This window comes from Hemitrygon akajei, chromosome 2, assembly GCF_048418815.1.
Source record: "Hemitrygon akajei chromosome 2, sHemAka1.3, whole genome shotgun sequence".
Taxonomy (NCBI): Eukaryota; Metazoa; Chordata; class Chondrichthyes; order Myliobatiformes; family Dasyatidae; genus Hemitrygon; species Hemitrygon akajei.
In genome coordinates this window covers 62,434,826-62,461,811 of record NC_133125.1, presented here as the reverse complement: position 1 = coordinate 62,461,811, position 26,986 = coordinate 62,434,826, and the positions used below count along the sequence as shown (strand labels likewise).

Sequence of the window (26,986 nt, the reverse complement as noted above, 5' to 3'; positions counted from 1 at the left end):
TTTCAGATGTCATTAGAAACGGGGATTGTGCCGGAGGATTGGCGTATTGCTCATGTGGTTCCATTGTTTAAAAAGGGTTCTAGAAGTAAGCCTAGCAATTATAGACCTGTCAGTTTGACATCAGTGGTGGGTAAAGTAATGGAAAGTATTCTTAGAGATAGTATTTATAATTATCTGGATAGACAAGATCTGATTAGGAGTAGCCAGCATGGATTTGTGCGTGGAAGTTCATGTTTGACAAACCTTATTGAATTTTTTGAAGTAGTTACGAGGAATGTTGACGAGGGTAAGGCAGTGGATGTAGTCTATATGGACTTCAGCAAGGCCTTTGACAAAGTTCCACATGGAAGGTTAGTTAAGAAGGTTCAGTCATTAGGTATTAATGCTGGAGTAATAAAATGGATTCAACAGTGGCTAGATGGGAGATGCCAGAGAGTAGTGGTGGATAATTGTTTATCGGGATGGAGGCCGGTGACTAGCGGGGTGCCTCAGGGATCTGTTTTGGGCCCAATGTTGTTTGTAATATACATAAATGATCTGGATGATGGGGTGGTAAATTGGATTAGTAAGTATGCTGATGATACTAAGGTAGGAGGTGTTGTGGATAATGAGGTGGGTTTTCAAAGCTTGCAGGGAGATTTATGCCGATTAGAAGAATGGGCTGAATGTTGGCAGATGGAGTTTAATGCTGAGAAGTGTGTGGTTCTACATTTTGGCAGGAATAATCCAAATAGAACATACAGGGTAAATGGTAGGGCATTGAGGAATGCAGTGGAACAGAGAGATCTAGGAATAACAGTACATAGTTCCCTGAAGGTGGAGTCTCATGTAGATAGGGTGGTGAAGAAAGCTTTTGGAATGCTGGCCTTTATAAATCAGAGCATTGAGTACAAAAGTTGGGATGTAATGTTAAAATTGTACAAGGCATTGGTAAGGCCAAATTTGGAATATTGTGTACAGTTCTGGTCACCGAATTATAGGAAAGATATCAATAAATTAGAGAGAGTGCAGAGACGATTAACTAGGATGTTACCTGGGTTTCAGCACTTAAGTTACAGAGAAAGGTTGAATAAGTTAGGTCTCTATTCATTGGAGCGTAGAAGGTTGAGGGGGGATTTGATCGAGGTATTTAAAATTTTGAGAGGGATAGATAGAGTTGACGTGAATAGGCTGTTTCCATTGAGAGTAGGGGAGATTCAAACGAGGGGACATGATTTGAGAGTTAGGGGGCAAAAGTTTAAGGGAAACATGAGGGGGTATTTCTTTACTCAGAGAGTGATAGCTGTGTGGAATGAGCTTCCTGTAGAAGTAGTAGAGGCCAGTTCAGTTGTGTCATTTAAGGTAAAATTGGATAGGTATATGGACAGGAAAGGAGTGGAGGGTTTGGGCTGAGTGCGGGTAGGTGGGACTAGGTGAGATTAAGAGTTCAGCACGGACTAGGAGGGCCGGAATGGCCTGTTTCCATGCTGTGATTGTTATATGGTTATATCAGTAAGTTTGGATTTATAGCATTCCATCAGTTGGGAAGTAGAGGATAGCTTTAGTTGTAAAGTTTCAATTGTACGGTCTCTCTGGCGAGCGGTGGCTTCAAGAGCTAAAATTCTTGCTTCTTGTTGCTGAATATCCGATGTAAGTGATTGGGGTCTTCCGTCGACCGCTTTTAAAGTTTCATCAAGCGAAGAAAACTTTGGGGTGAGTTTACTCTCCAGTCTTTCAAGTCTCTCATCCATAAGTTTCGCGGTTGCATCCAAAGTTAACAGTTCTTTATTCGGTTTCATTTCTCCGGTTTCTCGTTGTTTAGACATTTTAATGAACTGAAAATTAATTCAAAAAGCCAATAAATAATTCATAAATGTCAACCCCTTTTGATTAGGTATAAATAGGTCAGTTAGGGGGTGATTGTAGGTAAGGAAAAGTAAAAGGATTGGAGCGAAAACTAATACCTCTTCATCCCATGAGCGCCATCTTGAGAGTCGGCTTTCTTTACCAAATGGCCCCAAAAGCCACTGGCATGGCACAGTAGTTTTGTGCTGTCAAAGTCAATACTATGGCCACTGTGAATGCAATGTTCTGCTACCACTGATTCTCCAAGTAACCCAAAAGGATACGTCTCCTTGATGCGAGTTTCCACTGCGTATACCAGCTAGTCGATATACACTGCTCCGGATTCACAAGGAATCCTGTAAATGCCAGCTGATTCTGGAGACAGATGTCGTTCAGACCTCAGACAAAATCAGGAATTAAAAGGTTGAGCATAGTGGGACAATTGTTCTGAGTTGTGTGTATCATTGTAGGAAAGGCAGATGAGTTCAGGGCAAGGATCAACACATGGAATTATGATACTGTAGCCATTAGTGAGACTTGTCTGAAGGAGGGGCAGGACTGGCAGCTCAGTATTCTGGGTTCCATTGTTTTCGACACAGCAGAACAGGAGGGATCAAAGGAGGGGTGGCATTACTAGTCAAGGAAAATGATACGGCAGTGCTCAATCAAGATAGACTGAAGAACTCGTCTAATGAGGTGTGATGGGTGGAACTGAGTAATAAGAAAGGTATGACCACATTAATGGGGCTATTTTACAAATCATCAATCAGTCTAAGTGATTAGAAGAACAAATTTGTAGAAAGATTGTAGGCTGCTGCTAGAAACATAAGGTTGTTACAGTAGGTGATTTTAACTTTCAACATATTGACTGGGACTCCCATACTGTAAAAGGATGAGATGGTTTAGAGTTTGTCAAATGTGTTCAGGAAAGTTTTCATAGTCAGTACATAGAGGTCCCAATGAGCGAGTGCACAATACTTGATCTGCCATTAGGGAATGAGACTGAGCACATAACAGAAGTTTGTGTAGGGGAACACTTCGCACCCAGTAATCACAATGCCATATGTTTCAAAGTAAATATGCAAAAAGATAGTTCTGGTCCACAAGGCTGGGATTCTAAATTGGAGAAAGGCCAATTTTGATGGCATCAGAAAGGATCTGGAAAGCGTGGATTGGGACAGATCATTTTCTGGCAAAGCTGTACTTGGTAAGTGGGAGGTCTTCAAAAGTGAAATTCTGAGAGTACAAAGCTTATATGTGCCCATCGGAATAAAAGGGAAAGATAACAGCTGTAGGGAAACTTGGTTTTCAAGAGATATTGAGGCCCTGGTTAAGGAAGGAAATGAGGTGCATTGAAGGTACAGACAATGAGGAACAAATGAGGTGCTTATGGAGTACGAGGAATGCAAGAGAACACATAGGAAAGAAATCAGGAGGGCTAAAAGAAGGCATGAGTTTGCCTTAGCAGACAAGATGAGGAGGATCCTAAGGGATTCTACAAATATGTTAAGAACAAAAGGATTGCAAGGGACAAAATTGGTCCTCTGGAAGATCAGAAAGGTAATCCATGCATGGAGCCAAAAGAGATGGGAGTGCTCTTATTTGCATCTGTATTTACTCAGGAGACAAGACTTAGAGTCTACAGAGGTAAGGCAAAATGGCATCAACTTCATGGACGCTATACAGATTGCAGAGAAGGAGGTGTTTGTGTTTTGAGACAAATTAGAATGGATAAATCCACAGGGCCTGACAAGGTGTTCCCTCAGACCTGCAGGAGGAAAGTGCAGAAATTGCCGGAGCCTGTATAAATATATTTAAATCATCTTTAGCAACAGGAGAGGTATCAGAGGACTGGAGGACAACCAATGTTGTTCCACTGTTTAAGCGAGGCTCTAAAAATAAACTGGAAATTGTAGGCTGATGAGCCTAACATCAGTTGTGGGAAAGTTATTGGAAGGTGAATAAGTTCTTCTTGGGTTCCAGCCGGATACAAATATTAATTTTAACCAAAGTTTTGATAACACACTCTGCCATCTTCATCAGCGATGAGGCTTGGGCATATCTAGTCCAGTGGTATTTATACCCCTATCATCCGTACCTCTTTATTAGTTAGTTCTCATCCAATCAAGTTTCCACTGTCCCACCTTGCTTACAATCGAATTCCAGTTCTTACTTATAGAGTGAGACCTTCTTCTATGTTAATATTTGTTTCCTCTAGTTTCATTTCAAAGGCTTCCTTCACAGTAGTTTTATGCCATCAAAGTCAATTTTATGGTGATTGCAAATGGAATGTTCTGCTACCACTGTGAATGTGGAACAGTGTACATTGGCCAGACGGGACATGTGGTGGAAACCCACATCAAGGAGCACAGGAGATGCATCCGTCTGAGTTACCCAGAGAAACTAGCGGTAGTAGAACATTGCATAGTGCCATAGTTCAGTTGTTCATCCTTTCTACAGTCCCAAATCTGACCCTCACAGGGAGCAACAATCTGACTTAAGGCTGATTTATACTCGTGCGTCGCATCTACGCCATAGGTAACGCGTGCCCTATGCCGTTCCCTATGCTATAGGGTGACGTGCTCCTCTCCAGAAAAGTTACTCATGCGTCGCAGTGACACAGACCGCAACAACTGTGATTGGTCTGCTTGGTAGCTTCGCATTTCCTCCCACGCATTTCCGGTTGCTTCTTCTCCGCCATGTCTGTACACCGATGCAAAATAGATGAACCAAATCGTCGAATCTACCTGCCGACGTGTGAAAATGTTTGAAATGCATTTCCTCGTCCATGTCTTTCACGAAGAAACTCAACACAGTGGCATAGAAACCCCACAGCCAACTAGCGTTTTGTCCCACACCAACACATGCTCGCTACGGCATAGAGCGACGCAGAAGTGAAAATCAGGGTTACGGCGCAGGCTGCGGTGTAGCCCGTATGCACAAGTATAAATCAGCCTTTATTGGGCAAACTCAAGGGCTGAGGATCCTCCAGCATCACTGCTTGGATTCCTCATTTGCAATCACTTGCAGTCACACCCTCTTGTCTGCCACACATTGAATTTGAAGTAGTTAATCTAAAAAGTTTGACTTCCTCCTGAATCACTTACGTACTTACTGCCCGTTATGCCACTGCTGTCTAGGGCGGTAATGAAGCTCCTCCATCTGTCTGTCCAATGGCTGTGTTCAGGACTTCCTTCATTGTGCCAGTAGCTTCCTTTCAGTTTTCACTACACTCATGCAAGTGCCGGGTGGAGACTTAGGAATACTGTCACACACAAATGTATAAAGATTCTTCATACATTGTGTTTTGTCTTGGAACCCTTCATTTGTCCAGGATGGTTGTGTTTCTCCAGGGAGACTGCATTTATTTCTCTATAGTGTCTAGGTTTCTCCATGGCAACTATGTTACTCCATGCTAACTGATTACTCCATGGTAAATTGGTTACTCTAGGGTGATTGAGTTACTCTGAGCAACTGGGTTACACCACAGCAATGTGGCAATTCCACGACATTTAGGTTACTCCATGGTGTCTGAGTTCTCCATGGTAACTGGGTGACTCCACGGTATCTGAGTTCTGCATGGTGATTTGGATATGCGGTGGCACCTGCATTACCTCATGGCTTCTGGGTTCTCCATGGTAACTGGGTTACTCCATGCCATCAGCAATACTCCATTGTGTCTGGGTTACCTTATGGAGTCTAGACCACTCCGTGGCACCGGGTCACTCCATCGCGTCTGGATTTCTTATGCTTCTCCGAGAATTGTTGTTTATTTCAAAGACTTTTAGCCCTGGGTGTACTATCTGGATTCTAATTTTAAGATGAGCTTCTGAGTTGGTAAAAAGAGCCTAAATTCAACTGCTCCCATCTAAATACATAGATTTAGGTCTGGTGACCTAATTAGTTGTGTTTTTCCACCAGACCATGTCAAATGGGAGAAATATCAGGTGTTTATTCCATGCAAGTTACTAGGGTGTTAAGGAACAATGTGGTCTAATATATTCAAGGGTTTTCCAATCTCTGTGGAGAATTAACCTTGCTTATCAAGAAGACACCAATTGCAAATAACCAATTGCTGCCCTTCCTTACTGTAAGGTCCATTCTGCATCTGGGTCATTGGGCATCAGAAATTTTCCCACGTCAGGAACCACATCCAGGCTTTCTCTTCCCTTTCAGATGGTAGTTGGATAGTATCTAATTGTTCAAATTACCATAGCCTCATTCTGTCATCCACTGTGATTATTCCAACAATAGAAAACTTCTCTCACATCCTGATACTTCTTAAAATGACAAATTAAACAGGTATAAACTTAACATTATTCCAAATCAACAAATCCCCTGATATTTGTTGTTAACAATAATCATTTTAAAAGGCGATTGGCTTGTATTTAAAGTAAAATAAAATAACTACATGAATCTCAAGCACACAAGTACCTGAACGATCGCTTTGTTTGCAGCTTTATTGGAGTTACTCAGAAAAACCCTTGAACATCATAAATAAACAAAACCTACTCAGTTAAGTGTGAGGTGCAAACACGAGGAAATCTGCAGATGCTGGATATTCAAACAACACACACAAAATGCTGGTGGAACACAGCAGGCCAGGCAGCATCTATAGGAAGTAGCACAGTCAACGTTTCGGGCCGAGACCCTTCGTCAGGACTAACTGAAAGAAAAGATAGTAAGAGATTTGAAAGTAGTAGGGGGAGGGGGAAATGCGAGATGATAGGAGAAGACCGGAGGGGGTGGGATGAAGCCAAAAGCTGGAAAGTTGATTGGCGAAAGTGATACAGAGCTGGAGAAGGGAAAGGGTCATAGGACAGGAGGCCTTGGGAGAAAGAAAGTGGGGGGGAAGCACCAGAGGGAGATGGAGAACTGGCAAACAACTGAATATGTCAGGGATGGGGTAAGAAGGGGAGGAGGGGCATTAACGGAAGTTAGAGAAGTCAATGTTCATGCCATCAGGTTGGAGGCTACCCAGCCGGTATATAAGGTGTTGTTCCTCCAACCTGAGTTTGGATTCATTTTGATGGTAGAAGAGGCCATGGATAGATAGATAGATAGATAGATAGATAGATACTTTATTCATCCCCATGGGGAAATTCAACTTTTTTCCAATGTCCCATACACTTGTTGTAGCAAAACTAATTACATACAATACTTAACTCAGTAAAAAATATGATATGCATCTAAATCACTATCTCAAAAAGCATTAATAATAGCTTTTAAAAAGTTCTTAAGTCCTGGCGGTAGAATTGCAAAGCCTAATGGCATTGGGGAGTATTGACCTCTTCATCCTGTCAGACATATCAGAGTGGGAATGGGACATGGAATTAAAATGTGTGGCCACTGGGAGATCCTGCTTTTTCTGGCGGACCGAGCGTAGGTGTTCAGCGAAACGGTCTCCCAATCTGCGTCGGGTCTCACCAATATATAAAAGACCACACCGGGAGCACCGGACGCAGTATACCACACCAGCTGACTCACAGGTGAAGTGTCGCCTCACCTGGAAGGACTGTGTGGGGCCCTGAATGGTGGTGAGGGAGGAAGTGTAAGGGCAGGTGTAGCACTTGTTCCGCTTGCAAGGATAAGTGCCAGGAGGGAGATCGGTGGGAAGGGATGGCGGGGGGGAGGGGGGGGACGAGCGGACAAGGGAGTCGCGTAGGGAGCAATCCCTGTGGAAAGCAGAAAGAGGTGGTTCATTTCGGTAGGTCAAATATGATGACAGAATATAATACTAACAGTAAGATTCTTGGCAGTGTGGAGGATCAGAGGGAACTAGGGGTCCGGGTCCATAGGACACACAAAGCTACCGTGCAGGCTGACCGTGGTTAAGAAAGAATATGATGCATCGGCCTTCATCAATCGTGGGATTGAGTTTAGGTGCCAAGAGGTAACATTGCAGCTACACAGGACCCTGGTCAGACCCCACTTGGAGAACTGTGCTCAGTTCTGGTCGCCTCACTACAGGAAGGATGTGGAAACCATAGAAAGGGTGCAGAGGAGATTTACAAGGATGTTGCCTGGATTGAGGAGCATGCCTTATGAGAATAGGTTGAGTGAACTCGGCCTTTTTTCTTTGGAACGACGGAGGATGAGAGATGACCTGATAGAGGTGTATAAGATGATGAGAGGCATTGATCGTGTGGATAGTGAGAGGCTTTTCCCCAGGGCTAAAATGGCTTGCACGAGAGGGCACAGTTTTAAGTTGCTTGGAAGTAGTAACAGAGGAGATGTCAGAGGTAAATTTTTTTTACTCAGTGAGTGATGAGTGCGTGGAATAGGCTGCCGGCAATGGTAGTGGAGGCGGATACGATAGGGTCTTTTAAGAGACTCCTGGACAGGTACATGGAGCTCAGAAAAACAGAGGGCTATGGGTAACCCTAGGTAATTTCTAAGGTAAGGACATGTTTGGCACAGCTTTGTGGGCTGAAGGGCTTGTATTGTACTGAGGTCTTCTATGTTTCTATGATCTCAAAGTTCAAAGTAAAAATTATCAGAGTATATACATGACACCACATACAACCCTGGGATTCTTTTTCTGTGTGCATACTTAGCAAATCTATAGAATAGTAACTGTAAACAGGATCAATGGACAACAACCTGTGTAAATGCAGATATAAGTAAATAACAATAAATAACAAGCATGAAGTAACAAGAGAAAAGAGTCCTTAAATGAACGTAGTTATCCCTTTCATTCACAAGCCTGATGACTGAGGTGTAATAACTGTTCTGAACCGAGTGGCTTGAGACCAGAGGCTCTCCCTATGGCAACAGCAAGAAAAGAGCGTGGACCAGGTGGTGAGGATTTTTGATCATGGATGCTGCCTTTCTACGGCAGTATTTCATGTAGATGTGCTCAATAGTTGGGAGAGTTTTACCCATCATATACTGAGCCAAATCCACTACCTTTTGTAGGATTTTCTGCTCAAAGGCATTGGTGTTCCCATACCAGGCCATAATGCAGCCAGTCAGCACACTTCCCACCACACATCTATAGAAATTTGCCAAGGTTTTTGATGACATGTCGAATCTCCACAGACTCCTGAGGAAGCAGAGGCACTGTCGTGCTTTCTTCGCAATTATATTTATATGATGGGTGCAGGACAAGTCTTCTGAGATAGTGACACCAGGAGTAAAAAGTTATTGACCCTCTTTACTTCTGATCCTCTGATGATTACTGGCTTGTGGATCTTTGGTTTCCCTCTCCTGATCAGTTCCTTGTCTTAATGACATGACTGAGAAGCTGTTGTTATCACACCACTCAGCCAAATTTTCAATCTCCCTCCTGTTTACTGATTCATCACACCCTTGATACAGCCCACAATGAACACAATGGTATTTACTTAGTAAGGCCTATGACATTGGTGTATCTACCTATAAGCAATTCTAATGAAGGGTTTTCATCAGAAACATTGAAGTTTCTTACCTGAACTCACCCTTCACTTCACCCACAGATGTTGCTCGACCTGCTGAGCTCTTCCTGCAGATTGTTTATAGTGCTAGATTCAGTAATCTCAAGTCTCTTATGTCTCTCTTGTAAATAATTCTAACTACCATATCTACAGGTACAGAATGGAGAAAAAGTCTTTAGTTCAGCAGCTACGAAGACGAATGATGGTACGGACAGAAACTTCAGTTTAATGAAGAATCCGACCACTGAGAAAATGGATGTCAGGAAATGTCAAACTGCAAAATTAATTGCCTAGATTTTTCTTGAGGCTTGTAATGGTGCATTAATAGCCTCAATACATGAACAATGCAAAAGGAAACTGTAGACTAAATCACATATCATTAATTATATTTCTTCAAATATTCCAGAGATGCTTCTGTTGCAGTTCCCATTTTCTACTCAGTATCATCCTCCTTCCTTTTGTCAACTGTCCGAAAAAGAACCATACTATTCACAGCCCGCAATATCACATTTACTCTGAGAATGGCTTCAGACAACATTTACACACATCATTCAGGCTACCGCTCCCAAGCCTCAGCTGTTGCTGAAACCATCATCCATATGTTACCTTTATACTTGACATTTCCAAAGCACTGTTGAGCTGCTACCCTCATTCTACTTTCTATAATTTTGTGGTTGTTGAAACTGTTTCTTCTTAAGTTCTAATATATACAAATCCTTTACAACCTTTGTGCTTGTTTCCTTTCCCACGATCTTATTAAAAATGTCGCTCTTGTTTTCAGCTGCCTCCAGGACTTTCACTTCTATAGTGTTGTCCTACTCTAGTTCTGTCCTCTTGCTCATTCTTGAACTTAGAGAAGAATGCTATCAGCCACTTGAATAATTTCTAGAGTGACTAGATGTGAAGATCTGTTTGGTTACGTTCCAAGATGTGTTTCTATGTTTAATTTCCTTTTCTTCCAATTCTATCGTGATATGCAAAGAAACGTGAAAAGGTATGGTTGTAGTTCCTCTCACAAAGTTGCCATTTTTCTTGAAGCTATGCCTCATTTTAGATGGTTAATCTTAAAACTAAAAACAAAAAGAGAGTAATATTGATTCTATTATTTGTTCTTTGAAACAATTTTAAATAAAGTTGAAAATGCAAGAAACTCAGCAACAATATATTTTGTTTAATTACTCTTCATTGTATGATGCTGATCTTGTCTTTTAGATTAAAAACACTGTGTAAGTACCAGTTGTGCTAACATTGTATGCTTCCAAAAATATATTTGCAGGGAGTTTCTGGGGAAACATTAATAAAGAGAAGAAGAATAAGCAAACAGGCAATAAAACTGCTGTAAGAACTCAATAGGTTAAGCAGCATCTGTGGATGCAAAAGGGCAAAGGAGGCAAAAAGCTAAGTGTAAGGGCAGCTGTGGAAGAAGCACACAAGCAGACCAGATTGTTGATGTTTCAGGCTGAGAAGCAACATCAGGTCCTTTTCCCCCCGTGGATGTTGTCTGACCCTTCTAGCGGTTTGCTTTGTTTGCTCCATTGTCCAGCATCTACTGGTTTTGCTTCTCCAATATTACCAAGGAGTTGAATTCACCAACAGCTTGAATTCCTTAACTATGAGGTAAAACTAAAATCAGCTTCAAACATTTTGATTTAGTTATTATTTTATTTAACTTGCCGCTTCGAGGTTTCGTAAGCTCAAATAAAATGTGCAATGATCTATTATTGAAATCGGACCAAATGCAGGAACTATATTCCAATTATATAATTTTGGCCATTAATTAAAAGCACTCTGTGATCCAATGTACCCTTTTAAATTAAACAATGAAGTTCAATCATTGATCAAATTTGATGTCAACCTGGCAAAGTCTGATGCAACGTAAATATATTCTCATATTTTTATACAAACTAAGTCCATATGAAAGTAGAAGTAAATGATCATTTTCAGTGTCATCTTGAAACAAACTTTTCATGATGCTCTCCACTAGAAGTTATCGAACCAGAGTGGCTTTTCCACAGGAAGACTGGGTATACCATTGATAGACTATCAACAATCTGGTCTGCTTACATGCTTCTTCCACGGCTGCCTTACACTTTGCACCCCACAAGTTCATCTCAAAACCCTCAAGGACCAGCTGCCATTGTTAACGTGTAAAATGGAGCAAACGGGAAGTAAACTCGCTCAGATCATCCATATTGTAGCCAGTAGCAGATTAAGATTCATTTCACATTATATGTCAATGATTTGCATGATGGAATTGATGGCTTTGTGGCCACATTTACATACGATACAAAGATAGGTGGAGTGGCAGGAAGTGTTAAGGAAGCAGGGAATCTGCAAAATGACTTAGACCAGGGGTTCCCAACTTTTTATGCCATGGAGCCTAACCATTAACTGAGGAGTCCGTGGACCCAAGGTTGCGAATCCCTGACTTAGACAGATTGGGAGAATGGCCAAAGAAGTGGTAGATGAAATACAGTGTATAGAAGTGTAAGGTCATGCACTTTGGTAGAAGGAATAAAGGTGCAGACTATTTTCTAAACAGGAAGAAAATTCAAAAATCAGAGATGCAAAGGGACTTGGGAGTCCTTGTGTAGGATTCCCTAAAGATTAACTTGCAGATTGAGTCAGTGGTAAGGAAGGAAAATTCATTATTAATATTAATTTCAATAATGTCCATAACATAAAGACAAGGATGTAATGCTGAGACTTCATAAGGCATTCCTCAGACTGCACTTGGAGTGATGAATCTGGAATCCATTGCCACCAATGGCTGTGGAGGTCAAGTCATTGGGTATAATTAAAGCAGAGTTTCATAGGTTCTTGATTAGTAAGGACACCAAAGGTTACGGGGAGAATCAGGTTGAGAGGGTTAATAAATCAGCCATGATGGAATGGCTGAGCAGATACGATGGACCAAATGGCCTAATTCTGTTCCAATGTTTTTTTGATGTTATGGTCTTATAGTCTAAAACATACAGTGAAATGCCACATGTGCCTTACCAAGGATGTGCTGGGGGCAGCCAATAAGTGTTATCACACATTCCAGAGCCAAAATAGCACATCTACAATGTTCAACAGAACAACACAAGCAATTACAACAATGAAACAATAGCAGCAAAACAACAACAGCACACAGAGCCCCTTTTCCACTTCCCACCCACACAGACAGGCTTTCAACCCCAGGACAGTGCACCTCCAGGTCTGCAACCTTCAGTCCTAGCCCAGACGAGCAAACTCACAGACGTCAGACCTCTAGAACCCCTGACCCAGGGGCCTTGATCATCAGGTCTCAACTGACTTAAGTCTTCAACCTTCAGTATCAACTGGCCGATCACAGATTGGCATCAAACTCTGGACTCGCATAAGCTTCTGCTCTCGGGAATCTCTGACCTGGGGAGTCATCCCTAGCCTAGACTCGTATACACAACACTCATTTTGGAAAATATAATGGGAAATTTGTCAACAATAACATCGGCTCTCCATAGTTGGTCATTCATGATAAAATATGATCTTAATTTTCCAGGTTGAGAGAGCTGCAGTTAATTGAAATGCATCTAAGCACGAGCCACCATCCATTCACCCACTAATTAAATTTCCCTCTGAAGCTATTTTTTTCAATTTCCTCTCTCACAAAACTGTAATAATGTCTTCAGTCCTAATACAGCTCTTGATTCCACCTTTCACCCTTCCCAGAATATGACTCTGAATTCTCCTCACTGTATCCTGCTATCCCATGCTGCTTCAAACCTAGCCAAAGCTCAACAGTCTCAACCAAACCACTATAGTCAGCTCTACCTTCAACCACAATTCTGAAGGTGAAAGTAAACCTAAATCATCACTCACATCTTGGGCCCAGATGATCCAGTGGTAATCCTCTGGAATTCTCTTTCCCACATTTGTAGAGGTTGGGTCACTATAGTCATTTAAACTGGTGGTGGGTATGGATTTTTGAATGGTTGAGGAATGGAGGACTAAGAGGATTTGACACAGAGGAAGAGTTGAGCCAAGGAGTAGATCAATCATGCCTTCATTTATGGTGGGTAGGCTGCAGGGGCGAGATGATCTAATCCTGCTCCGATTTGCTTGTGTTTTGTGTGACTCTCTACTATAACCGTGGTCGTAGACCTTGAATTAGGCTTTGGGCTGTGAACACACATCCCAAAATGAATATCAGTAGTATTGTAAATGCATACTTTGACAACAAAATAAACCTTTGAACTGGCTAATATATTTCAGAGGACTAGGCCACAAATGAATTTTAACAACATGGGAAAAATAACCAAAACTTTGCACTACTGCATCCCTGCCATTCCAGAGCAACATTTATTTTGCAGTGAAATTATCGAATATATACAATGAGGAAAATTATTGCTAATATTTTGGGACAGCATCATCGGAATCTTTCACTAATAACTTCAAAATGCACGGTCAAAATGGTATCATGAAGTAATGAGTATGAATTACTGCTAATGTTTGCAGCAAATTCTGCATTCAAGAGCTTTGATGTCGAAACTTTTGACTTCATAGGACAAACGCTCATTTCAAGTCCTTAGCCCAGGCTGAAAGTTTGGGCTGGACAGGAGAGCAAACAGCAAAAGATATGGGTGTATATGATAAAAAGTTTTGTCCAAGTGTGGTGTGGCCTGTCAAACCTTTCTGGGTATTAGAAAATCCCTCTGTAGATTTGGAATTACTTAAGATTAAATGCAGTAATAAAACGGTTGATATACTCAGTGAATATTATAGGTATCGGGAATGTAAATATAAAGACCTTGATGCACCATCAATAACTCACTCTGAGACGTAAGAAGTGAGATATCGGCTTTTATTGACTGGAAGAATGAACAACACAACATCCTGGAGAATGAGGGCCGGCCTCAGGCCTCATTCGCCTTTATACAGGGGTTTGTGGGAGGAGCCACAGGAGCAGTCAGCAGGGGTCTGTTGGGAGCAAACCACTCTGGTATATGTAGTTCACCACAGACCTATAGATTTTTACAGATGGATCAAAGGATCCAGAAACGGGTGCAACAGGGTCTGCAATTGTTGTGCCAAGTTATCAAGTGGAAATTAGCAAGAGAACGCCGGATTGCTTGAGTATTTATGCAGTTGGAATGTTTGCCATATTGTTAGCACTGGAATGGAGTGAGCAGGTTGACTGTAGTAATTTTGTGATATGTAGCGATTCTGTATCGGCCCTTGCAAGCATTAAGGCGGGTACAGCTAGAAGACACCAGGATCTGCTTTAAGAAATCCTGTTTGCATATTCAAGACTGGCTAGACAAGGCAAAAATATCGCATTCATGTGGATTCCAGCACATTCGGGTATTATGGATAATGAGACAGCAGATAAGCTGGCAAAAGCAGCTGTCAAAAAAGGATCTGTAGAGGTCAATATCAAGTTATCAAAATCAGAGGGGAAGAGCATAGTGTGGAGAAGGATAAATCAACAGCGGCAGCAGCATTGGGATAGAGCAATAAAAGGAAGACATTTACATTCAATTCAGAACAGAGTAGATATGGGAAGGATTGGGGGAGAAAAGTGGAAGGAGCAATTAATTATAAGTAGATTGAGAATTGGGCGCAGCAACCTTAATGGTACTCTGGCCACCATAAATAAACATCCAACTGGTTTTTGCGATCTATGTCAGGAGACTGAAACAGTAGAGCATATCCTTATTTCATGCAGGAGATTTGCACAGGAAAGACAACAAATGCTACAACAATTACGCAAAATAGGACCGGTAGAGAACAGTGTTAAAGGTTTATTGGAATGTGGGGAGAGTGATCAGGGGAGGAAATGGTTGTTTAGTTTTTTAAGGGCGACGGGACTGGAAAGACGACTGTAGGCAGTCAAGTGAATGGACAATGAGGGACAGTAAATCCTGAAGATGGCAATAATGCAACAATGTGGATGCCAACTGCCGTAAAAACTGAAGGAAGAAGAAGACAAACGCTCACGAAGAGCTCTTCACAAAGTGCGCGCTGCCGGTCTGATTGTCTATGACGTCACCCGGCCCGTTCACGAGCAACGTCCTGCGCGGGACCGCAGGCACTGCGCATGCGCGCTGGTGGTCCCCACTCAGGGGAGGCGCGGATGTCATCTGGTCGGCTGTTTGACGGTGTCATGGACTCGCAGCGGGTAAGTGCCTAGCCGTGTCGGTTGGGATAGCAGGCTCCCTTCCCAAATTTCACCAGCACCACCACCTGATCCCAGAGTGCGGTTGTTCCTAACAAGTCCGGGCCCTCCCTCCCACCCGGACTGTTCCCCCCACTGTCCCTTCGCCCCCCCATCCACGGACCCCGCCCCAGGCCTCCCAAGCCGGCGGTTCTCCCCCCAAGCTCTAATCCCGGTCACCAAGGGTCCACCCCTGTTCCCGTCCACAGACCCCTTCGTAGCCCTTCCGTTCAATTCCCTAAGCCTTCCTCAACCTCATAAGTCCCTCTACATCCCCATCGGTCTACCAGAACACTCTGGCCCCACCCCCATTACCCGGAGTCTCGCATCTGATCACTACCATAGTAATATAATGAGTGATATGGCCACATTATTTTTCTCTGGTTTATGATTTCAGTTTAATACACTAACTTATGTTTAATTTAATTTGGCTTTCATTTCTGTTTATTGGATAAGAGGTTATGAGATATACTGGAGACGGTGGTGGGAATGAAGCTGGGCTGTTTTTTTAGTTTTGAGGGAGGAATACAGAGATGAGTTTAGTTGTTTTGTGGGGAAGAGGAAGAGAAAAATCAACAAAGTGGAGATTTTTGTGGGGTTGGAAAGAGGCAGAGAGATGGGATAGAGGTTTTATTTTGAGGCAGAAAGGTACAGGTAGGTGTTTAGAGTTTTTGTAAGGAAGAAGTAGGCTGCTTTGAGATGGGGAAGTGGGGTTGAGTGAGTGAGGAACGAAGAGAATGGGTTTGGGGCGGGGAGTTATCGCTAGTCATTCATGTTTTTTTTGCCAAGAAGTTATGAGATCAAGTGCTGTACCAGGGGCAGACAGACTGTCTCCACTTCCACTTCTTATACATTTGGGGATCCTGGCTTCATTTCTCAGTGAAATGGGACTTGTTCCTACCATTCTTCTTAATTGCATCCTAGTTGCATCCAACTGTTTCTTTATATTTTGTATCCGAGTTGAAGAAAGTTGCAGTTGTCTATTTTTAATTATCCTACTTGTCTTCCTACAAATTCTGTAGGACTGTTAAAAGTTCAAAGTACATTTATTATCAAAGTGTGTATATCAAAGCTTGAGTAAAGACAGTGAATAAAGACTTTGTTACCTTTAGTCATGCAAAATTCATTCCTATGATCATACTATTCCCCATGCAGGCAGGTGTGGGTAAATGTTTGGGATAATGTACAAAAAACTCTGGATGCTCAGCAGTGGTCCTCACACTAAGTTGGCTGTCGGGTGGGTGACGGATTGTAATGAAAGAAAGTGTTTTATCACTATGGTATTATCAAGTGTGTAAGTGACTGGTTTTCAATACAGTGTGTTAGCCTTGCAGGAAGATCAGTCATAAATTAATGTAAGGATTTGTCCCTATTAGATAGATAGATAGATACTTTATTCATCCCCATGGGGAAATTCAACTTTTTTTTCCAATGTCCCATACACTTGTTGTAGCAAAACTAATTACATACAATACTTAACTCAGTAAAAAATATGATATGCATCTAAATCACTATCTCAAAAAGCATTAATAATAGCTTTTAAAAAGTTCTTAAGTCCTGGCGGTTGAATTGTAAAGCCTAATGGCATTGGGGAGTATTGACCTCTTCATCCTGTCTGAGGAGCATTGCATCGATAGTAACCTGTCGCTGAAACTGCTTCTCTGTCTCTGGATGGTGCTATGTAGAGGATGTTCAGAGTTTTCCATAATTGACCGTAGCCTACTCAGCGCCCTTCGCTCAGCTACCGATGTTAAACTCTCCAGTACTTTGCCCACGACAGAGCCCGTCTTCCTTACCAGCTTATTAAGACGTTCCCTGCGGCGCTCCTGTGCTGCTGACCACCGTGTCAGACCTACAGTCTCCCAACTGCACATACTGAGGTCTATCTGTCAAGTAGTCCACTATCCAATCCACCATGTGAGAGTCTACTCCCATCTCCGTTAGTTTGTGCCTTAAGATCTTGGGCTGGATGGTGTTAAAGGCACTAGAGAAGTCAAGGAATGTAATCCTCACAGCACAACTGACCCCATCTAGGTGAGAGAGTGATTTGTGCAGCAAATACGTGATAGCATCCTCCACTCCCACCTTCTCCTTATACGCAAACTGAAGAGGATCCTGGGCGTGCCTGGTTTGTGGCCTCAGATTCTGTATTATCAGCCGCTCCATGGTCTTCATCACGTGCGACGTCAAGGCAACAGGTCTGAAGTCATTCAACTCCTTTGGTTGTGGTTTCTTCGGTACCGGGACAATACAGGATGTTTTCCACTGTCTGGGTACTCTTCTCTGCTCCAGGCTCATGTTGAAGATGCGCTGTAGTGGTTCTCCCAGCTCAGTCACACAGGCCGTTATTGTAATGTAGGTTTATATTTATATCAGTACTAAGATGCTACAAACTTGCAAATGAAACAATATTGCTACTTCCAATGGCTGCAAACTTTTCCAAAGAGAAAATGTGGCTAGGGAGAGAGTAGGTCTCCTGAGAGATGAGCAGTGCCACCTATGTCTCAAACCCACTGTTTGCTCTAAGCTGTGGGGTGAACAGCCTCACAGTAACAAAAATGCTGCTGTAGACGTAGTCTTTGTTGCCACAGAGCTGGAATAAAGACAGACAAAAAATTTACAAAATGCGAAAGATTTTCTTTGTTGCACTGTATTTCCTTATACCCTTCAATTAATAAATAAAATCAGAAGTCTGTGATTTTCAATTTTCATTCTAAATATTCATAGTATGCATATTATATAAAAATTTTAAATTACTGCCAGGCTGTGTAAATATTTCCTGCTGTGAGCAAGGGTTGGTCTGCATAGCTGTAAAAAGAAATTGGAAGGAACATTGCTTGAATCACAAGAGGTGGGTAAACTTTTAAGAAATCTTTCACTTCATTGTGTACTAGAGGAGAAAATTCTGGTTGCTCAAGAGATAATGGAAGCAAGTCTAGATGTTTTGGATATTTGTATTACCAGGGAGGAAGTATTCACAGCCTTAAGATGGATAAATCCCCCAGGGCCCAACAGGGCATCCTTGACTTTCTGGGACACTAGAGAAATTGTGGAGATGTTTATTTCATCATTAGCCACTGGTAAAATTCCTGAAGGCTTGGTAGATGGCTAATGTTGTTTCGTTGTTTAAGGAGGGTAGCAAGGACAAGCCAGGAAACTACAGGTTGCTCAGTCAGAAGTGGCAAAGTTACCAGAGGGACAAGATCTACAGGGATTTTGATAGACAGAGTTTGATTTGGAGAAGTCAGCATGGCTTTGTGCATAGAAATTTGTGTTGATTAATCTTTTAGTGTTTTTTCTTGAACAGGTAACCAGAAATGTAGATGAAGGTAGGACAATAGAAGTTATCTATTTGGACTTTAGCAATGCCTCTTACAAGTTCTCATATGGTAGGCTGTTCTGGAAAGGTAGGTAACATGGAAAACAAGTGTATTCAAAATTGGCTTGGAGGTAGGAAACAGGCCTGTGTTTCAAGGTTAGTGCTCAATGCCAGGTAGGTGACTAGTGATATGCCACACAGGTCTTGTTGGGACCAGGTCTGGTTGGGACCCTTGTTATTTGTAATATAAATAAGTTGGATGTAAATGCACAAGGCTTGATCAGTAAGTTTGAGTGTGACACAGAATTAGAAGGTGTTATTGAAAGTGAAGATTATTGTAGATTACAGGGGATCTTGAGCAGTTAGAACTCAGGAATGACCAATGGATTTCAATACTGATATGAGTGAGGTGATGCATTTTGGAAAATCAAACTAGTGTGGGATTTGTACTATGAATGGTGCAGCATGAGAGAGAGTAGTGGAATAAAGTGGCCTAGAACTGCATATTTTGAATGTGCCATTACAGATGAGCAGATGGTGGGAAATGTAATTAGCATGCCAGTCTTTATCAGTCAGGGCATTAAACTGGATTTGATGATTTTGCAGTACAAGCTGTTGGTTGGGCTATACGTGGAGTATTGTGTACAGTTTTGGTCATTCTGCTACAGGAAGGATGTGGTTAAACTGGAAAAAGTGCAGAAAAGATCTACAAGGACATAAGCAGGACTGGAGGACCTGAGTTATAGAGAGAGGTTAGCCAGGATAAGTCTTAATTTCTTGCAACATCAGAGAATGAGGGGTGACCTTGTAGAAATGATGAAATTATTGAGAGCCATAGATAAGATGGTTGCTAATCTGCCTTCTCCAGGTAGGGGAGTTCAAAACTAGTACATTTTCCTTAATGGTAGCAATGAGAGGAGGGCATGTTCTGGGTCATTTTTTTTAATACTTTATTTTCAAAATTTTCAAGAAACAGTATCAACAAGAACATATAAGCTCAGACATGTATGAAAATAAAATGAGCAGAAAAAAGGACGTAATATTAGAGGAATGCCTGTTATACAAAGTGCTCAACATTAAGTCTCAAATGAGGGCTGTGAAAGATTAGCTGGGGGGAAATTGTTCATCTGCCCCTGGTCTCATCTAGGTAGGCAAGAAATGGATCCCAGATAGCCGAAAATTTTTTAATTGAGTTGGTTCTCAAGAACCTGAGTCTCTCCATCTGAATGACTGAGATCATGTCAGCCATCCGTCTCCGGAAAGAAGGGGGAGAGGGTGATTTCCATTCCCTCAGGATAAGTCTTTTAGCAACAGTCATCCCTAGCATCAGAGACTGTTGTATAGCTGTAGGGAAGCGTAGAGTGGATTGCGAACAGCCAAAGATGGTGAGACCAGCTTCCAAGGGGAACAATCTTTTACAGGCCTTTGAGTACCAGTCCAATATTTTGGACCAAAATCCAGTCAGTGAAGGGCAAAACCAAAAGGTGTGTGACAATGTGCCCTCTGTCCCTTGACATCTATCACACATAGGTGAGACAAAAGGATAAATCTTGTGCGACCTGAGTTTAGAATAGTGAAGACGATGGACAACTTTGAACTGAATCAGTTGATGTCTACTGTTAACAGAGCAGGCCCGTATCATAAGACAAACTCTTGTCCAAGGCAGCTTCAGATAGTTCAATGCCCAACTCCTCTCTCCAGACCTCCCTGATCTTTACAGTGGAGGCTATAGTACAACCATCAAATAAACGTATAAACTTAGAAATGAGATGCCTGGAGTCAGGAGGGTTCTTTAAGATATCAAAAAATATGTGCTTCCCTGGAAGGATTTCAAAATTACAAATCTTGGATTGGACGTAGTGTCTAATTTATAAGTAATGAAATGAGGCAGTGTGTGTGTGAAGTATGAGTGAGGCAGCTCAAATTTCTCTTTCAGCAGACTAAATGTTGCAAACCATCCCTCTATATACAGGTCTTCAATAGAAACTAGAGCCTTCTCCCTCCAGGCATGGTAGGTTTTGTCTGACCATGCGGGTAGAAAGGAGTGGTTGAAACAGACTGGTGTTTGTACAGAGGTCTCTGGTAGATTCAGAATGCTCCTAATCTGGTTTAAAGCTCTGATGGAGTTTTTCGAAACAAAACTTAGACTTATTGAAGTCCCAGACTTTTCTACCTTAGAGAACAGCATGGCTGGCAAGGAGGAGTTGACAACAGAGTTAGACTCCATATATAGCCACAAGGGAGCCCCAGGGGCTAAGTTATCTGGAGACCTCTGTTGCCAAAAACATTGGAGCCCTAACATTGACAGCCCAGCAATAATGTCTGAATGCAGGTAATTCCAGCCCTCCTTCAGACTTGGGCTTTTGCAAATGAATTTTCGAAATCCTGTGGTTCATGTAATTCCAAATGTAAGACAAAATTATGGAGTCCAATTCTTTAAAGAAGGCTGATGTGAGAAAAATGGGGAGATTTTGACAGATAGAGAAACCTAGGAAGGGAAACCATTTTAGTTGAATTTATATGGCCAATCATGGACAAACGTAGGGCTTTCCAACTTACTATGTTCTGTTTAAGTTTTAAGATGAATGCCGCGAAGTATAATTTAAATATTAGTTTAGGATCTTGGGGTATTGTCAAGCCAAGATAGGTAAGATGATCTTTAACTATTTTAAATGGGACACTTTCCAAAAAACCCAGCGTGTAGACATCAGAGAGGGGCACAAAGTCACTTTTTGTCCAATTGATTTGTGTATCCTGATAGTCTGCCAAAGGAGGTGATTAAATCTAGAAGGGGGACTGACTTTTCTGAATTTTGTAAGTACAGTATCACATAGTCAGCGTATAAACTAATAAATGTTTCAATACCTCGCACTTTCAAACCCACAATATTTGGGTGACTTCTTATTTTTAGGGCAAGGGGCTCTACCACGACGGCAAATAGGGCTGGCGAGAGAGGGCAACCCTGCTGAACTGAATGGTATAGGGGAAACATAGTTGAATTGTCGCCATTGGTTATGATAGAACACAATGGGCTAGCGTATATCAGTTTTACCCAGGATATAAATGATTCGCCAAACCCAAATCTATACAGTGACTCAAACATGTAAGCCCACTGAATCTGGTCAAAAGCCTTCTATGCATCAAGGGATAAGATTGCTGCTCCACTGGCTTTCCCATGATCAGCAAACATAGTATTAAGGAGGCGTCTGACATTGGAAAAGGAAAACCTGCCCGGGATGAATCCTGTCTGATTAGGATGAATGATTGATGACAAGTGCTTATTTAGCCGGTTAGACAGCATTTTAGTGATTACTTTTCTGTCGAAGTTCTGGAGTGCAATGGACCTGTAGCTGACCGGGTCTGTTTCCTCTTTACCTTTCCTTAGAAATGTTAGCCTCGTACAATGTTTTGTCTCTCTTAGAGCAAGATGTCATTCTGAGGAGGAGTGGGGCGAGGATATCACAGAATTTCTTATAAAATTTGCAGCCTAATCCACCTGGCCTAGCTGCCTTGCCAGACGGAAATGACTTAATGGTAGAGGTTATTTCTTCCAATGTGAAGTCAGAATCTGGGTCCTCCCTGGGCAGTGTTACTGAGTTTCGGCATTACAAGAGAGTGAAAGAAGTCATTCAAGTCAGATTGAGTGGCATCGCATTTAGTGGTGTAGAGTTCTCTGTAAAATTCTTTAAAACAGTCATTTACCTCCTTAGGGTTAGTTAATAGGGTGCCCGCCCTCGATCTAATGCAGTGGATTGACTTTGAAGCCTGGGCACCCCAAGTTGCCGCACCAGGAGTCCCCTAGGCTTGTCCCCCATTTCAAAATTTTAAGAGGAGTTTGTATACTTGTCTGCCCAAGATGCAATTGTACTAATATTTAAGCTTCATTATCTTACTATAGTCTTCAGAGGATTTTGAGGCCTGGTATGTCGCTTCGAGGGTTGGGAGAGTATTCGCAATCTCTAATAATCGCCCTTTTCTCTCCCTCTTAGCAGCAGATTGATATGAAATTATATACCCATGAATTACAACTTTTAATGTCTCCCAGAGTGTGGAATCTGACACTTCGGCATTATCGTTAATTTCTATGAAATCTTTTAATCTGGTGGTGATGTTTTTTATAAATTTCTTATCAGTGAGAAGGGAAGGGTTAAAACACCAGGAGTAGATTCGTTTGCAAAGGGAGAAATATAGTGACATTGTCAAGGGGCTATGGTCAGAAGCTAATATATTATCATGTTTTGTATTGCTGACATGAGAAATTAAATGAGAGTCAACCAAAAAATAGTCTATTCTATAGGATTTGTGTACATGAGAATAATAAGAATAGTCCTTGTCGCTGGGATGTTAAACTCGCCAGATATCTACTAAATTCCTAGATTTAATCAAATGGTTTAGGACTTGCACTGACACAATATTTGAGGGCGGGAGGACAGTCTATCTAAATATGGATCGAGGTAGCAAGTCACCACTGATTATTATATTTGAATTACTGGCATCCGGAAATAAGTCAAAAACTTTCCTAAGAAAATTTGGCTCGTCTGTGCTTGGACCATAAATATTAAGGAAGGTTAGCGAAAACTAATTAATGGTGCCAGAGACCATGATATACCCGCCGAGAGGATCCGTGGTCATGGAAGCGAGTTGAAATGGAATATTTTTCCTAAAGAGGATAGCCACACCACAGGCATGAGAAGTAAATGGTGACTGGTAAACCTGCAATATCCAGCTAGACCTCAATCTGTTTTGCTCAGTTACTTTGATATGAAAAATCACATCTGCGGATAGAGATTTGAGATGTATAAAATCATTGTCCCTCTTAACAACATGACCAAGCCCCTTAACATTCCATGAGACTACTGTAATATCTTTGACCCCCCCCAGCTGCGTTCTACCATGAGATTTTTGCATATGAGAATAAGAGAGATTATTGCAGTTGAGTACAAACATAGTAAACAGTGCAAAATGGCTGGCAGCCTCATAAAAACACAACATTAAAAAAAGAACAAAAACATGTCTGAGTCATAAAACAAGAACAACCCACCCCACTCGTGTCTCCCTGAACTAGACACATAGTTCCCCATTTCCATCCAAAAAGGAGCTGCTGGCAGGTAACTAACATTACACAATTATCACAAACCCCCTCTCCGAGAAAATTCATAACACAAGCTATATAATACCGTCAAACAAATGCTATTAGAGTTGGGAAGAGTTATCCAATGTCCACATCTGAAACTGGGCATTCATGACACAACTCAAAATTAACCATTGTAATAACAGACATATGTAAAACATTCTCTGCAATCAAATCCCATAGCATTGTAAAGCTACGTATAACAAGCAGGTCCTTCCCCTTATCCCAACATGTAAACCAGCACAGTGTCAATGTATCTACATCCTTTAACGTGTGTTATTCCTTTCCAAGAACCGTGCTGCTTCCTTTGGGTCATCGAAGTCTGTAGGCGCTCCTCCATCCTGATGGTAAATATGGAGCCTGGTCAGATACCGCAGTGTGTGCTTGACTCCTCCATCATGCAGAGTTTGCAGTACATCCCGAAAGACGCGACGTTGAGTCATCATCTCACTGGTGTAGTCCGAGAAGATCAAAACCTTGTTTCTCTTTTATCCATGGGTCGTCTGCCGCGGTGCAGGATCAGCTCTTTCTCTTGAAAATGGTGGATACGTGCCAGGATGGTACGTGGCTTAGCGCCGGTGGCCGGCTTCGGCTGGAGAGAGTGGTGTGCACAATCGACTTAAACCGGGTTTTGGAAATGCTCTTCCCCGAGCAATTTGGGAATCAGTCTGGAAACAAATTTGGTGGGTTTACCATCCTCTTCGCCCTCTTGTATCCCTACAATCTTAATGTTGTGTCTCTGGGAACGGGCCTCTAAGTCAAGCACTTCAGCTTGGAGCTGGCGATTTTGTTTCATTAGCTCTAGGTACTTAGTTTCAAGCTCTTGCACCCGTGCTTCGAGATCACTAGTAATTAGTTCTTGATTAGCCACATTGATTTGTAGATCGGCCTGTGAGGCCACAAGCGTCTGGAACTTTGTCTCAAAAACATCAAAGCGATCGTAAATGCTGCTCAGAACTGACTCAGATCTCCTGGCCTAATTCCTTGCACTTGGCGTAAGTTTTGTCTGGCGGTATCTCAGACACAGAGGAGTTATTTAAAGGTCCATTGTTAGCATTAGCACTAGCTCTGCTGGTTTGGCAGTCAGCGGTCTTGGCTTTATTGGAGACGTTTGGCTTCAGCATTGTCAAACTTTTCCATACACCGTTTAGATGGAGAGAGTAAACGCATATTATTAGCCTATGAATGAATAAAACATGGTATAATAATAATTTTGTCGAAGCCTCGGAGAGGAGCACTGACTAAACACGTCTAATCCATACGCATGTGCACTGGCGCCTCCCTGGGTTATGGGCTTTTAATGATGGATGTCACCTTTTTAAGGCATCTCTTTTTGAAGGTGTCCTTCTTGCTGTGGAGGCTAGTGTCCTTGATGGAGTTGGCTAAGTTTACTACTTTTGGCAGCCATGCCAGATGGTGATGCAACTAGTTAGAATGCTCTCCATAACACATCTGTAGAAATGTGCAGTGTCTTTGGTGACATTGCACGTCTCCTCAAGCTCTTAACGAAATGCAGCTGCTGTCATATCTTCTTTGTGATTGCATTGATACGTTGTGACCAGGGAAGATCTTCAGAGATGTTGATACCCAGGAACTTAATTGCGCACCCTTTCTATTGCTAATCCCTCAATGAGGACTGATGTGTGTTACCTCGACTTCTTCCTGAAATCCACAATCAATTCCTTAGTCTTATCAACATTGAGTGCAAGATTGTTGTTGCAACACCACTCAACCAGCTGATCTATCTCTTTCCAGTCTGCGTCTTTGTCACTATCTGACATTCTACCAACAATGGTTGTGTCATCAGCAATCTTATAAATGGTGTTTGAGCTATGGCTAGAGAGTCATGAGTGCAGAGAGTGTAGATCAGTGAGCTAAGTCAATTCAGGTTTAATGTTATTTAACTATGTACCTTTATATAATGTATATAGAAATGAGACAATGTTTCTCCGAACCAGGGTGTAAACCACAGTAGAACACATAACACATAATTTATGAAGTAAGGACAAAATCTACAGACGGATCTCACATAAGTAACAAACTGAAGTGCATTAATATTAAATGTTGTAAGGTACGGAACAGATTAACCAATGACACTTCGAATAGGATGCAGCAGGGAGTTCAGAAGCCTAATGGTCTGGGGGAAGAAACTTCCTCATCCTGACCATTCTTGTTTTTATGCATCGTAGTCTCCTGCCTGATGGTAGAAAGTCAAAGAGGATGCTGGATGGATGGATAGGTGGGATCCTTAGTAATACTAAGACCTGCTCCTGATAAATGTCCCTGATGGATGTTAGGGAAATGCCTATGATCCTCTCAGCTGTTCTTACAGTTCTGGTCTGATGCTCGACTACTCCCATACCAGATGGAGATGCATGCATGCATCTTCGAGATGTGCCAATTTTGATTGTTAGCAAGAAAGAGATATTAATTCCAATCAGCACTGGTCTCCTGGTGAGCAAGTTAAGGATCCAGTTGCAGAGGGGGTGGGGTACAGAGGCCCAAATTTTGGAGCTTATCGATTAGGACTGAGGGTAAGATTGTGTTGAACACTGAGCTGTAATCAATAAACAGCAGCCTGATGTAGGTATTACACTTATCCAGGTGATCCAAGGCTGAGTGGAGAGACAATGAGACTGCATCCACTGTAGACCTATTGTGGTGATAGGTAAATTGCAGCAGGTCCAGGGTGTTGGTTAGGCAGGAACTGATTCTAGACATGAGCAGCCTCTCAAAGCACTTCATAATAGTACAGGCAGTCCCCTGGTTATGAACGAGTTCTGTTCCTGAGTCCGTCTTTAAGTCAGATTTGTACGCAAGTCGGAACAAGTACATCCGGTATTATTTAGTGTCAGTTAGTCAAACGTTTGTCTTAGTATATAGTATATATTTTACCTTTCTATGCATATAAAACACTTAAGAAACGTATGTATTCCAATAATTAAACCACTGTGTTGCTTAGTAATAATTGTAGCTTACACCGGGGCAGGGCTTTTCACATGCTTCGTTATTCTCACTTTATCCGTTATCCTTTAAAATTGTTCCAATCGTTGACGGACTATAGCCTAACGCTTTTCCAATGACCGATGATGTTTCACCTCTTTCCAAATGCTTTATTA

General features: G+C 42.0%; 2 protein-coding genes across 6 annotated transcripts in view; both read left to right on the top strand.

The window, feature by feature from the left end:
• Positions 1–10,393, top strand: part of rassf6 (Ras association domain family member 6) — a 61,737-nt gene extending 51,344 nt beyond the window's left edge. For both annotated transcript variants that reach the window (XM_073023900.1, XM_073023910.1), the window contains one exon: positions 9,393–10,393. In XM_073023900.1, the coding sequence (XP_072880001.1) occupies positions 9,393–9,468 (76 nt within the window). In that variant the 3' untranslated portion in view covers positions 9,469–10,393. The remainder of the gene's footprint in view (positions 1–9,392) is intronic.
• A 4,893-nt stretch (positions 10,394–15,286) lies between these two features.
• Positions 15,287–26,986, top strand: part of fsd1l (fibronectin type III and SPRY domain containing 1-like) — a 74,726-nt gene continuing 63,026 nt past the window's right edge. For all 4 annotated transcript variants that reach the window (XM_073023876.1, XM_073023867.1, XM_073023858.1 and 1 more), the window contains exon 1: positions 15,287–15,381. In XM_073023876.1, the coding sequence (XP_072879977.1) occupies positions 15,301–15,381 (81 nt within the window). In that variant the 5' untranslated portion in view covers positions 15,287–15,300. The remainder of the gene's footprint in view (positions 15,382–26,986) is intronic.